The following is a 14,104-nucleotide window of genomic DNA, read 5'->3' as shown; positions in this document are numbered from 1 at the left end:
AAAAGGCATTCAAATTGGAAAAGGAGAAGTAAAACTCTCATTAGTTGCAGATGACATGATACTATAGACAGAGAACCCTAAAGATCCCACCAAAAAACTATTAGAACTAATAAATTAATTCAGTAAGGTAGCAGGAAACAAAATTAATGTGCAGAAATTGATGCATTTTTATACATCAATAACAAACTATCAGAAAGAGAAATTAAGAGAACAATCTCATTTACAATTGCATCAAAAAGAATACAAAATACCTAGGAATAAATTTAACCAAGGAGGTAAAAGACCTGTACGCAGAAAACTACAAGACACTGAAGAAAAATTGAAGAACACACAAATAAATGGAAGACTATACCATGCTCTTGGTATATTCACATGGCAGTTAGAGCAGGAATCTCGATTAGTCCTCCTGCCAAGATGAAACTGGGGCCACGGGGGTGGCAGTGCTCTGCCCAGGGCCGTGGGGTGTGTCAAGACAGTGCCAAGAATGGGCCATAGGTGCCCCAGGCCAATGCGGGCTCTTGGCAAAGCAATGTCCCCCCAAAATACTGTCTTCCTGCATGAAGCCAGATCCCCTCACCCACTCCACAGATACCAGGCCTCGAGGCCCTTTGTAGAGGCAGCAAATGATCCAGCAGCACCAGCCTATGGAGTTGCTTCCCTCCGGCTCCAAGAGGCCAGGCCAGTCCAGAGCTGCCTTGTTCTCTCCACCCCAACCAGGCCTGTCCAGGATGCCACACCTGTCCCACTGCGCCCCCTCCAAGGCAGGTGCACTGTTGAGTGAAAACCACCTCGACATAGCCCATACCACAAAGGACCACGCTGTCCATACACAGACCACTGTCCACAGAGACTCCAGTCAGACACAGAAAAGAACAATCAGAGCAAAAGAGGCAGGGACACGCGAGGCATAGCAGCTGCACGGTCACACAGTGACCCATCTGCGATCAGCAGGAACACAGACACAGCACAGTGTCACACAGGGCAGAAGGAAACCTAGGCCTCTAAGCCATGCAGTCACATTCTTGGTCACATCTGCCGCTACACCCACCCCAGTGCTACGCCAGTGGCCGAGTCCCATGCATGTCCACACGTCCACACTCACACAGGTACCCGAGAACACCTGCACGCTCACAACGCCCCCCCCCCCCGTTTGCACACCGCCTCCCCAAGGCAGGCACTCCCCCCCGCACAAACACACCCTCACACCTGTGCCTCATTCAGGGGCACAGCCAGTGCCCACTCACCCCAATCCAGGCACATGGACCTGGAGTTGCACGCCGTCAATCCCATGCTTAGTCCTGCCTTCTCCCTCTTTCCCTCCCTTCCAGGGCTGGTCCCAGAGTGGAACAAAAGCCCAGTGTCCCCTCCTCCCCTCCCCCTCTCCCGTCTGGCGTCCAGCGCCTTTGTCCTCCTACAGCTGAGCCTGAGCGGCAGTCTGAGCAGAGTGGCAGGGACATTGGACCACGGCTGCCAGAGGTACAAGGGGCAGGACAGGAGTGGCCCGTGCAGGAGCAGCAGCTGCGGGGCACTTGGGAGAGGGTGTGGCCAGGTAAGTGCCAGCAACATCCAGGGTGGGACTTAGGACCCAGGGCTGTCCTGGCTGTGGTGTCTACAAAGCTGAGCTTATTGGTGAGGGAGTGGGTATGAGAAAAAGACAGGGTGGCATGTCAACTTTTAGGGGCCCGGTCCCTGAGTCTGCATCCGGACCTATGACTTGAGGAGGGATGGGACAATGCCAGATGGAGCGCTGCCTGGAATCCCTACCTTGCGTGTTCCCACTAGGTGCCCTCTAGCCCCCAGACTGGGAATGCCTAGGGCGGAAACTGGGTTTGCTGTCCCTGTGTCCGGGGCCCAGAGCAGTAGACAGCCATAAAATGAATGAAACAGTACTGGTGCACTTCCCAGGAGGCGATGCCCGCATACCCCCAGACAGCTCCTTGTGCCATGGCACATCTCTGCAGGGAGAAGTCCCTCCTTACGCTGATGAGACCTGCTGTCTTGGATCTCAGCTCAAAGGGGGGCTGCTTTCTCAGTCCTGCGCGGACAGAATGAGGCAGCATGCTCTGATGACCTCCCTCACCTCCCTCCACTGGTCCTGGGCTGCCGCTTGCAACACACTCCCACTCTAGCAATGTGGCTGAGCGGCTAGGCATGCCGTCTGGAGCCAGGTGCAGTGCCTATCCCCTCTTCCTAGGCAAAGCTGTTAAATTCTAGGGCCCCTGCCCACCAGGATGTTCATGTGCTGAGATCCTGAGGCAGGGGACCCACCACCCCGGAGGACCCCAGCATGAGCAGTGAAAGCCAGGCCGACCCTGGGCAAGATCTGACCTCCAGGGCAGAGCAGTCTCAGAGCGGGCAGAGCAGCTGGGATGAGAACAGAGGGAGAGGCAAGGGACAGAGGCCAGAGCTGTGCTCCCCTAGAGTATGTTGCCACATAAAGAGTAAGCTCCCTGTCCCTGGAGGTGTGCAAGCAGAGGCTGTATGTTCATAATGGTCAAATCAGGACCGGGCATGGTACAGCCCTTTAGTGTGTAGAGAGCTTTCACAAACACCCCTCCATCGAGCCTCACAGCAACCTCTGAAGGGCAGGTTCCTTCTGTGTACTTGTTTCCTGGTGACAGACTTAAAAAAGAAGAGGGTGGGGCTCTAAAGAAACTTTTCAGGTTGTGAGGATCAAATGATATTATAGACAAGAAAGGAACTCGGTGTGCTCCCTTCCTCTTGAGTAAGAACAATGTAAAGACCATTTGTTGAGTTGGTGCGATGCACCTAGCACTCTGCATACATTCCATTTAAGAGTCAAAGTCACTACAACCCTGTGAGGTAGGCATTACAAGCCCATTTTAGATGAAGACACTGAAGAGGAATGATTTGCACAGGTCACGGAAAGTCCGTGTTGGAGGCAGGATTAGAACCTGGATCGGTGCTTAGAGCCAGGCGCTTTCTACTCCCCCACAGTGCTTCCTTGAGAACGGAGAGGCCCGGACTTCCGTCTCAGCGGGAGCTCTAACCTCAGGCCCTCCGTCCCCTGGGCCTTTGCACAGGCTGTTCTCTCAGCTGGAGACCCTCCCGCCTTTTCCCTCCCTTCACCTGGCTAATTCTACCTATCCTCAGTCTGAAGGTCACCTCCTCAAGGATGCCTTGCCTGACTCCCCTCCACCTGCGTTTAGTGTCTCTTCTAAGCGCTCCCCTAATACTCTGTACTTCCCATGGGACCCCCGCCAGGCTGCGAACTCCAGGAGAAAAGGGACCATGACAGCCTTGTTCACTGCCTGGCACAGAAAAGGCTCTCAACACATGCTTGTTTAAGACATTCACTCGACCTTGAACAGGTACTGAGCACTGTGCTGCTGGGGGAGGGGCAGGTATTAAACAGAAGGACTGATCAGGGTTTGGCAATGGGGAGCATCTACAGGGGAGCACCTACAGGAGACCCGCAGGACACAGCATGGGGTGAGGAGGAGGAGGAGGTAGTTATACCGCGCCCCACACTCCGTCTCCGTGGGTAGCCTGAATCCCTTGACCAAAGGCTACATACAGTTCCTCTGAGGGGCTCTCCCTGTACAGATGTTTTGTGCAGGTTCTAGTAGCCTCCCACCCCTCCCGGTTCAGACGTTGGAGAGGTAAACGCCCCCCAGCGTTGGTAGCCACGTGGCACTGCTCTGTCCCCAGTTTAGGAGTCCCTAAACTGTCTGTGCTTTTGCAAACCATTCCTTTATTGGATTCCCCTCAGATGACCCCAGTTGAGAGCGTGCCATCTGTGTCCTGCCAATACTAATTGGAAACAGCTTGGCAAGTCTGAAGACTAGGAAGGGTACTGTGGCTGAAGTGGGGTAAGCGGGGGAGAAGGTGCTCCAGCTAAGGCAGTGCCTCGCCCCTCAGGTGGGCAGAGACGTGATCCTTAGGATCTGGGTGGGTGGGTGGAAGGAAGAGCCGTGGAATGAACGCAAGCACACCACCAACGTTCACGCAGCCTGCCCTCCATCCGGCCCCAACCACGTGGATTTCCCCACGCAGGATGCTGGAGGGCCCGGTGCGGGAGGAGCCGGAGCTCGGCACCGAGGCACCGTGCGCGGGCTCCTGCCACGCGCAGCGCGTCCTGCAGACCCTCAACGCGTACCGGCGGAGCGGCACCCTCACCGACGTGGTGCTGCGCGCGGGCGGCCGCGACTTCCCGTGCCACCGAGCTGCGCTCAGCGCGGGCAGCGCCTACTTCCACAGCCTGTTCGCGGCCGGGCGGCCGGAGCGCGGCCTGGCCGTGGTGCCCGTGGGGCCCGTGGGGCCCGTGGTGCCCGCCACACCGGGCACGAGACCCGCGGGGACGGCGGCGGCGCTGGCGGTGGTGCTAGACTACGTGTACGGCGCGGGCGTGCGGCTGCGCGCCGAGGAGGAGGCGGCCGCCGTGCTGGCGCTGGCCGAGCGGCTGGGCGTGGCGGGCCTGCGCGAGGCCTGCGCCCGCTTCCTCGAGGGCCGTCTGCGCGCGGCCAACAGCTTGGCGCTGCACCGCGTGGCCGCTGCCTTCTCGCTCGCCTCGCTGGCGGAGCGCTGCGGCCACGTGCTGCGCCAGGCCTTCGCCGAGGTGGCGCACCACGCCGACTTCCTGGAGCTGGCGCCGGACGAGGTGGCGGCGCTGCTGGCCGACCCGGCGCTGGGCGTGGCGCGCGAGGAGGCCGTGTTCGAGGCGGCCATGCGCTGGGTGCGGCACGACGCGCCGGCCCGCTGCGGGCAGCTGCGCCGCCTGCTGGAGCACGTGCGCTTGCCCCTGCTGGCGCCCGAATACTTCCTGCAGAAGGTGGAGGCCGACGAGCTGCTGCAGGCCTGCGGCGAGTGCCGTCCGCTGCTGCTCGAGGCCCGCGCCTGCTTCATCCTGGGCCGAGAGACCTGTGCACTGCGGGCCCGGCCTCGCAGGTATGCGCCCCAGCCCTCTTGTTCCAGTATTCCCTCCCGCCCATCGTTGTTCCCGCTTTCTTCATCCAGTCGTCATCCTCTAATTCAATGACTTAATAGTACCTCTTGAATGAAATGCAGTTACTCATTCAACAGATATTTCGTAGGCTTAGTGTTGGGCATTTTGCCCTTGAAGAGTTAACGGTCCAGGGAGGGAGGTGCGGGGATCTCACACCCTAGCACATTCTTTCTCTTGCCCATTCACTCATAATTCTGAGTGCTCCCTGCGCGGGTCTCGTGCTGCGTGCCTGGGCCTCCAGAGTGATTTGGAAACACTCTGTATGCTCCGGGAGCTCAGATTAGTAAGGTATATAGATAGGCAGCCTGGAGCACACCGGGAGACCTTGGGTGGAGCCGTCCAAGATGGTCTGTCATCCTTCCGGGGATAGAAGACGAGGACTCCTCGGTCTTACCACTTTATCTCCAATTAAGTACGGGGCCTGGTACAAAGAAGGTGCTTCATATTTGTCAAAGGAGTTAGACAGGAAACCAGTGGGTTTCTAAAACGAAAGGGTTTGGGACTTCTGGTGGGGTCCGAAGCCTGAGGGTTCAGGGGGAGGGCAAAATGCTTTGCTGAAAGGGTATGTAGCCTGGTTCAAAGGGATTTGTGATTAGGGTATAAATTTAGACGGTTATAGGAGGAGACAGGCAGCAGCATGAGAGTGGAGGTCACAAAAGGGTGAAGAGAATGGGTTAGCGTCAGACAAACCTGAGCTTGGATTCCCACTCTTTCACTTACTGGCTTGCAAGACTTCCGGCAAGCCAAAGTCTGTGAGCCTCAGTTTCCTCCTCTGTAAAAGGAATAATAATCCCTGCCTAATAGAGCTGGCATAAAGATTAAACCAGGTGATTTTTCTAGGTAAGGTTAAGGACTATGGCAAGATCATTTTTCTGTTACTTAGAGCTGAGTAGAATGGGGTGAGGATTAGTGACCCTCGTCCCGTCGATAGCCAGAGGAAAGGTTGGAGGTGACGGAATCCAGCATGGACATTAGGAGGGAGGCAGAAAGCCATGGAAGAGCAGTAGGACCGTATGTGGTCAATGAGAGGGTGAGAGAGGGCCAAAACGTGGGTGTGGATCAAAACATACTGGGCTTATCCCCATGCCAGATTCATGGACCTCGCTGAAGTGATTGTGGTCATCGGCGGTTGTGACCGCAAGGGGCTCCTAACGCTGCCCTTCGCAGACTCCTACCACCCAGAAAGCCGGCACTGGACCCCGCTGCCCAGCCTGCCCGGCTACATGCGCTCAGAGTTTGCCGCCTGTGCTCTCCGCAATGACATCTACATCTCCGGTGAGGGCAGGGCTGAAGTGGGAGCCCTGCGGGATTGGCTCATCACCTCCCTCCAACCGCCCTTTGTTTTTTCCTCCAACTGGGAGATGAGGGTGGTATTTTTCCTGATTACCTAGTTGTGTTGGCTGAAATGGTATGTAGTTCTGCAGAAGCAATCACTGGTGTGACTCTGCCCTTTATTCAGTAAAGACAGCTTCAATTCATATTAGTGTTAATCACTTCTCTTTATCTAGCCTACTATGTGCCATGAATTATGCTAAGCACCTTATCATCTAATTCTCTCTATAATCCCATTTCACACATGAGAAAACAGGCTCAGAGAGGTTAAGAATTTCCCCATTGTCTCAAAATTGGCGACCTAGAAAAAACATATACTGTATCTGTTTGATACCACAGACTGTGTCCTCCCTGAAATTCAGGCCCTGCTCCCCTGAAATACCCTGGAGAGGGGGAATGGACTTCACTTTATAACCAGGCAGAATTCTATGGGGAATTCCACTCAGGGAATGTGGCCCAACTCGGAGGGAATAGCATAAACAAAGGTAGGAAAGTACAGAAAGGAATCTGGGGTCGTCAGGGCTCTGAAGTGCAGGTTGAGTATATCCGGGAGAGGACAGGAAGCCATTGGAGATGAGGCAGGAAAGGGAGTCTGGAGTCAATTCAGGGAGGACTCCAGGCCTAGGTAGACTGCAATGGATATTGTAGGGAGCTGTGGGTGCCTGGGAAGGATGAGAAGAATGAACCAGGAAGGCCTCGGAGACCTCCAGGCCATTTATCACTGACCACTGATGGCCATTGAGCAACATGTGGGGCCTCTGCCGGGTGCCACCAGAAATACAGAGGCAAGCGCTACAAAACAGGGATGTGGCTCAGGCTGAGGGGTGCAGTCAGGATTGTCCCTGGGGAGGCTACTCCTGAGAGATGAGACCCTGGTCAGGAACCCCAGGGCAGCAAGACAAGGGGAGGGAGAGTCCACAGCCTGCATCCCCAGTGCCTGGCCCCATGGCATGTGCTGTGCCCATCACGAGCACCAGTGCTGGGCTTGGGGGCTGGAAGCTCTGGTTCTAATCAGTGTTCTTGTAGTGAAGGCTATGTGACCTTTAACGGGTCCTTCCTGGTCTCATAAGCCTCTCCGAGTTTGCTGTCTGTAAAGTGGGTTGAATAATTCTAACACTTCATGGAGGGATGAGAATAGACATGAAGTCATGGAGGTGAAAGCAGACGTGAGACGTGATTGTTGGGTTACCTTCTACCCCTCTCCCCCAGTGTTGGTGGCTCTGCTTTCTCTCCGCCCCAGAACATTCTTGATGTTTGTCTTGGGCATCCTTTACACTCTTCAGAAGAATTCTCAAGTCCCCCCACCCTTTGCTTCCCTGAGCACAGAGCCTGGGTGCCACCACAGGGTACCCAGTGCTTAGTTCCTTCTCCCTGAATCTCTTGGGCGTCTCCCCTCAAGAGTCCCTGCCTGTTGTCCTAACTCAGACCTCCCCACCTCGTGTTCAAAGCCTACTGTCTGGGTCACACACAAGCCCAGGAGGAAGTCCTTCCTGCTATCTACCCTTAACCCTTCCTTTGGATCTGGGGCAACAGCTGCTTCTCTTTCCCTAGGCGGCCATATCAACAGCCGTGATGTGTGGATGTTTAGCTCCCATCTGCACACGTGGATCAAGGTGGCCTCACTGCGCAAGGGCAGGTGGAGGCACAAGATGGCGGTCGTGCAGGGGCAGGTAGGGACATGCAGGGCTGCTGCCTTGGGGACCGAGGTGCACATCTATGGGTGCCCTTAGGGAAGGCCTCTAAGACCCTGTCTTTGTAAGAAGGGATCTGAGGCCTCGAAAAGGAAAGGACTTGCCCAAGGTCACACATAATAATGCCCGTGCTGATAGTAGTTACTGTAATAGTATATAGCCTAGAGGTCAAGGGTGTGGGCTTTGGGGTCAGATAGTCTAGGTTTTGATCTTGATTGTGCCATTTAAGACCAAAGAAACCACAAAACACTGCCAATTATCTTTGTAAGCTACATCCCCAATTCAGAAATGCAAATACAAGTGCTCCTTAGACTCATTTAAGTAAGGTGGTAAACCTTTAATTCCTAGGTATTATTATTAAGCATCACCTTGGTGCCAGGTATTTTACAGATCAATTCCGCATTCAGTACCCATCCTGCTTAGAGAGCGATCTAATTATCCTCGACTAATGAGAGGAAATCTGCTAAGGTTGGTTAGGAAACGGGGTAGTGGCTGCACTGGGATTTGTTCTAGGTAGGCCTGGCCCTAAGGCTGCGGTGGAATAGCTCATCGCACACATCCCAAGGCGGTGGGGCCCCGAGGCAGCCAGCCCTGACTCTTGGCTCTTGGGGGGCACCCCCACTTCTGCTCACCCGCAGCTGTTCGCGGTGGGCGGCTTCGACGGCCTGCAGCGCCTGAGCAGCGTGGAGCGTTACGACCCCTTCTGCAACACCTGGGCAGCCGCGGCGTCCCTCCCGGAGGCCGTGAGCTCAGCAGCCGTGGTGCCCTGCGCTGGCCAGCTCTACGTGATCGGGGGTGCGGGGCAGGACGGCGTCAGCACCGACAAGGTGGGCGTGGAGAGGGTGCTGGAAGGCCTGTTGTGGGTGGGCCCTAAACTGGCGCCTTCCTGTTCTTGTCCATTTTCTCAATCCAGTCAACATCTCTGAGGAGTAAGCCCCATGTTTGAGGCAAGGAAATGAGTTCTGAGACTACCCCAAGGTCACACAGCGGGTCAGCAGCACAGCTGGGCTCAAAAGTGTGGGCTGGTGCCATATGGTTTCACTGATTAAAAATTAAGCCAAGACAAGAGGGAGATGAAAATGTTTTTCCGCCATTCAAAACAAAAAAATACATTCATTACTGAAAGTTTAGAATACAGAGAAACCGAAAAATAAAAATCATCCATAATCCCCCACGTAAGGATAACTACTATTAATGTTTTGGTGTATTGCCTCCAGGGTTCTTCTGAACTGACTTTTGCTTTTGTTTTAGTTTTGTGTTGTTAGTAAAATTTTGCATTCTGCTTTTATTCTCCTTTAAGTGGAAACACTCCACATGCTTAGCAACTCTTCACAGCCATCATTTGAGTCTATAATAGGCCACTGGGTGGGTGAACTAGTCTACTAACCTAATTTTCTGTTGTTAGACATTTAGGCTTTTTTGTGAGTAAAAATTGATCTTCGTCATGGCAGCTCTCTCCCTCCCCTGACGGCCTCACAGGCCTGTGGCCCTGGGATCTGAATCTTTCCAACCTAGGATCACTTGCCCCTCCTTATCCTGCTTCTATTCTCCCTGCACAACTTCCTCGGGCTGGCTGGGAAACTGCCCCCATTCAGTACCCTTTCATGCAGCACTGACTTCTTAAAGGCCATTTTGGGGGTCTCCAAAGAAACAATTGACACAGGAAGTCACGGCAAGCAGGCAGGTACAGTTATGAACCCTCAGGAATTGTGAAAGGTGTCTTAACCAACTGTGGGAATGAGAGGGAGGCCTGTGGGCAGCCGTGGGAATGGGAGCTGCGACATGCCAGCTGGAATCCTGTCATGCCCTTAGAGCAGCGGGAAGGTGGTTGACTGACAGTGTGTGCAGCCGGGAACACATCTCCACGGGGACCTGCTCTAACGCAGATGGTATCTCCATCTCCTGGGTTGGAGACCCCCCTGGACCTTGGAAGACGAGGACGTTTTCGACACAGGGAGTCAGGAGTATAGGACAGAAGGTGGAACTAGACTGCGCAACTCGGGGCCAGGGAAGTGCGTCTCCGGTATACCCTCCCAGACTGCTGTGTTGTCAGGCCTGGCGGGCAGAGGCACGTGTGTTCATCGAGTCCCCCTGACAGAGAGGTGGGGGTGCATGAGCAGCAGGACAGTTAGGGGGTGCGTTTTCACCACTGCTGGTCCTCCCGCCCCGCAGGTGCAGTGCTTCGACCCCAAGGAGGACCGGTGGAGCCTGCGGTCGCCAGCCCCCTTCTCACAGCGATGTCTTGACGCCGTCTGCCTGGAGGATACCATCTACGTGGTAGGGGGCCTCCTGAGCACAATCTTCACCTATGACCCTGGTGCAGACGTCTGGAGGGAGGCAGCTGTCCTCCCCAGCCCTGTGGTGAGTTCAGGCTCCTGGGCATGGCCCTGGCGCTGGTTCCCTTCGGGAGAGGGAAGAGCACTTCTGAGGCAGTGAGTCCTGTGTCTTAACTCCATGCCAGGCGGTTTTCCAGTTCTCTAGCTTTGTCCTCACAGTGACAGCCAGCCTTGCATCTCACAGGTAAGGAGACTAACCTTAGAGAGATTGAGGCCCCAGCCCAAGGCTACCAGTCACATTAACTTAAGGCAGAGCCTGGAACCCCAGCCCCAAGTGCTGTAGCCTCGGACGTGTGGCTCAGTCGAAATGACCCTGCACTCTCTCCTCTCCTAAAGGCCACCATTGGTAGCCTATTGTGGGGGGTTAGGGGACGAGGCGAAGGGACTTGGTAAGTTCCCTTGCCCCAGTGACATCAGAGAAGGGAGGCCCATGTCCGGGATACGCTGGCCCCTGTGTGCCTCACCTCTCCCACCTGTCACCTCTCCTGAAACTCTACAAAGACTATGGAGGGGTGGGTTTGCAAGGGTGGGCCCTGCCCGTTCCGATTGTCGGTGATCCTAAGAGCCTGAGATTTCTGGCTTCTCTGAGTCTGAGATCTTAAGATGCTGGTTGTGGTGCTACTTGTTGTTACTGGAGTGCTTACGGCATCCCAGGCACTAAGTAAAATGCTTTCCATGCTTAATCCCATTAACTGTGAAAGGAACTTTTTGAAGGTACTATTGTTCTCATTTTGCAGATGAAGAAACTGAGGCCTAGAGAGGTTAGGGGACTTGTCTGAGGCTGTTCATTTAGTCAGGGTCAAGTCAGAGCTTCCTGCCTTCCATCCAGTGTCCTGTCTACCATCCGGGGTGCCTGCTCGTATTCTGTGGGTTTTATTGTCTGGTCTGGCCGGCTAGGCAGAGAGCCTGGGCCCCATAGCTGATTGTCTTTCTGTTTGTCCACCCAGGAGAGCTGTGGCGTGACTGTGTGTGACGGGAAGGTCCACATCCTTGGTGGGCGGGATGAGCATGGGGAAAGCACCGACAGGGTCTTCACCTTTGACCCCAGCAGTGGGCAGGTGGAGGCCCAGCCGTCCCTGCAGCGCTGCACCAGCTCCCATGGCTGCGTCACCATTGTCCAGAGCCTGGGCAGGTGACTCACAGTGAGACGACCTGAGCTAGGAGGCAGAGAGAGAAGGGGCAACTCACTATTCTGCTTCCCTCATGGCACCTCCATATAAATAGCCTCTTCACTTATTGCCCCTTTCTTGTAGAAATAAAACCTCATTCAAAGGTTGGGTCTGTGTTCCAGCTCAAGCCTCCTTTGTCTGGAGAAGTATCTGCCCCCTGCTTTGACTCTACAAAACACCTATTTTACCTCATTTGTCTTCATAATAGCAGCGTGGACATTTTTAAAAAAAAAATTATGAACTATTTCGTGCATAAAAGATTATTTTTGTTGTTTTAAGAATAATAAAATAGCTGTGTTCCTACCACCGGAAGAACTAGGACAGTGCAAATGCCTTTTTAGGCTCCTGTGTCTAATCGAGGGGTGAGCTCAGAGGAAGAGAGGAAACAAAAGGTGCCACAGATTCTGTGAGGTGGAGGCCCAGTGGTTCAGGTTCTGTGCCTGTGTTTCTAAGGCCTGGAGGACAGAGGAGCTGGCCGGACCCCATCTGGGGCTTCCTCTCATTTGCACTTAGATTGCCTTCTGAAGAGTTCTCATCTGCTCCTTGCAACTCCTCCAACACAGAGCCAGCCCCACGCACCTCCCATTTTCCAAAGCCCCAGGGCCCTGTCTGTGCTGCGGTCTTTGCAGCTGGGGCTGGCGGGCCCTTCACGGCCCAGCACAAAGGCCCAGCTGAGCTCCTGCCCTCTGATTAGCCCAGATTAAGGAGACTGTGACCATCTGGACACAGCTGATAATAGCAGAGGGGGGAGGGGAGTGGGGTGGAGGCCCAGCTCCTCAGAGCCTGCCTGCCCCCACCCCATGGATAATACCCATGACACAGCTAAGGTGGCTGTATTATTACACGCCTATCCTGGCAAAAGCCAGAGTAGGAAAAATAGGGGCAAGCTCTCCCTAATGACATGGGCGTCTCATCTGGGCTTGGCACTTCCTGTGTGCCAAGCAGCTACCCCACGATGATCACTCATGCCCCCCATGCCCTTTCCTACTGTCTGTCTGGGTAGACCTGACATCCTCCACCCCAGGTGGACCACTCTCTCCTTGTGTCCCTTCCTCATCTGTCCCCCTTCTATCACCTGACGCATGGGCAGGCCTTTATGTCTCCAGTCTCCGGACATACACACAGGATGCCCTCTGAGGCAGAAGTGTCAGGGCCCAGAACAAAGCCTCCCACTGCATACATTAAATCTTAAGTTTCCTGGTTTCTACCTAATACACCTCTGAGTTGATACTATCATCCCGCCCACCTTTTATAAGAGTTGTGAAGTGACTTGCTTACTAAGTCACTTGCTGGTGAGTGGTGGCAGAGCCAGGATTCGAGCTATCTCCAAACCTGGGTCCAGCTACCTCCAAAGCCTGCTCATTCCATGCATCGTCACCCAGGCGCTGCTACCGTTTCCCCGAAAATAAGACCTAGCCGGACAATCAGCTCTAATGCGTCTTTTGGAGCAAACATTAATATAAGACCCGGTCTTATTTTACTATAAGTAAATTAAGTAAATTTTACTATATAGTAAAATAAGACCGGGTGATATATAAGACCAGATCTTATATTAATTTTTGCTCCGAAAGATGCATTAGAGCTGACTGTTCAGTTAGGTCTTATTTTGGGGGAGACACGATAATCTGAGAAAGCGAATCAGTTGAGTGAAGCACATGAGTTGTTTAGAAATAGGAGATACATCATTTCCACTAAGGGAAATCCCAGCCTGACAGGATATTGTCCTGCCCTTAGGGGCCTCCTGGGATGAGGGGAGACGTGGTTCACATCCCTGGTGAGTGAAGCTTGCAGGAACACAAAAGGTGACACCCCACATGTCCTAATTCTCTAGGACTACTGTTTAGACTAATACATTCGTCTCTTGGTTTAACTAATAGTCCGTATGCGGAAGGTGGCCCTGGCTCCTCACCCACTGCTGCCCCACGCCCACCCACACCCTGGCAGCCAGACCACAAGTCCAGAGCACTAACCCTGAGCTCGGCCCCTTAGCCACACAGGTTTGCAGAACAAAGACTTAATTCTTGATATACCATCAGAAGCCTTTGAAGCCAAATTTGGTCTTTTGAGTTTCATTTTTGAATAATTCTACTTGTAAGGGTCAATATTTGATGACTGTTATTCTTTCTTAATGGGCCTCCAAGGACCCATGAGGAAATATACTTATTAAAAAAAAATAGAATAAAACTCATTCTATCTTCCAATCACCATATAGATCCATTGGATTCTTTCATAAATCTAAAATACATTATGAGATCTTGATGAATTTATTTTTCCTATATCTTGAAAAACTTTGCTATTTCATCATCCTAAAAATTATTTCATTACTCATCAATTATTCCCAACTATGCCAAACAATACTAAGAAAGGAAGAATGATGGTATTGCCTAGAAGATACAATGAAATAAATATCACCATTATATCATCCTTCAGTTTCCATATTGCATTGCCCAAAGTATTATCATCTTTCAAGAAGGTATAAAAGAAGTCTAGAGACATCAGTTAAGAATTCACGATTTTTCATTTTCCACCCATAATGACGAAAGAGAAGAAAACTGACAGAACACATTTCACTTATTACTAATTAGAAAATGAATGCAGAGACACACAGCA

General features: G+C 53.2%; 1 protein-coding gene across 1 annotated transcript; it reads left to right on the top strand.

Annotated features, from left to right (window-relative positions):
* The first annotated feature begins 1,456 nt into the window (after window positions 1–1,456).
* KLHL35 (kelch like family member 35) lies at window positions 1,457–11,541 on the top strand. Its single transcript, XM_081062777.1, has 7 exons — window positions 1,457–1,549; window positions 4,018–4,908; window positions 6,057–6,241; window positions 7,850–7,968; window positions 8,628–8,816; window positions 10,162–10,350; window positions 11,273–11,541. Exons 2-7 carry the CDS (start codon window positions 4,019–4,021, stop codon window positions 11,459–11,461), a joined length of 1,761 nt encoding a protein of 586 aa, XP_080918903.1. The 5' UTR covers window positions 1,457–1,549; window position 4,018; the 3' UTR covers window positions 11,462–11,541.
* Window positions 11,542–14,104: the final 2,563 nt, after the last annotated feature.

The sequence above is a fragment of the Rhinolophus hipposideros genome (assembly GCF_964194185.1).
Source record: "Rhinolophus hipposideros genome assembly, chromosome: 10".
NCBI lineage: Eukaryota > Metazoa > Chordata > Mammalia > Chiroptera > Rhinolophidae > Rhinolophus > Rhinolophus hipposideros.
This window is presented reverse-complemented; position numbering and strand designations above follow the sequence as displayed.

Coding starts and splice junctions, on each gene's coding strand:
- KLHL35 (XM_081062777.1), top strand. CDS start 4,019: ATGCTGGAGGGCCCGGTGCGGGAGGAGCCGGAGCTCGGCACCGAGGCA. Junction 4,909..6,056: donor CTGCGGGCCCGGCCTCGCAG/GTATGCGCCCCA, acceptor TCCCCATGCCAG/ATTCATGGACCTCGCTGAAG. Junction 10,351..11,272: donor CTGTCCTCCCCAGCCCTGTG/GTGAGTTCAGGC, acceptor TTGTCCACCCAG/GAGAGCTGTGGCGTGACTGT.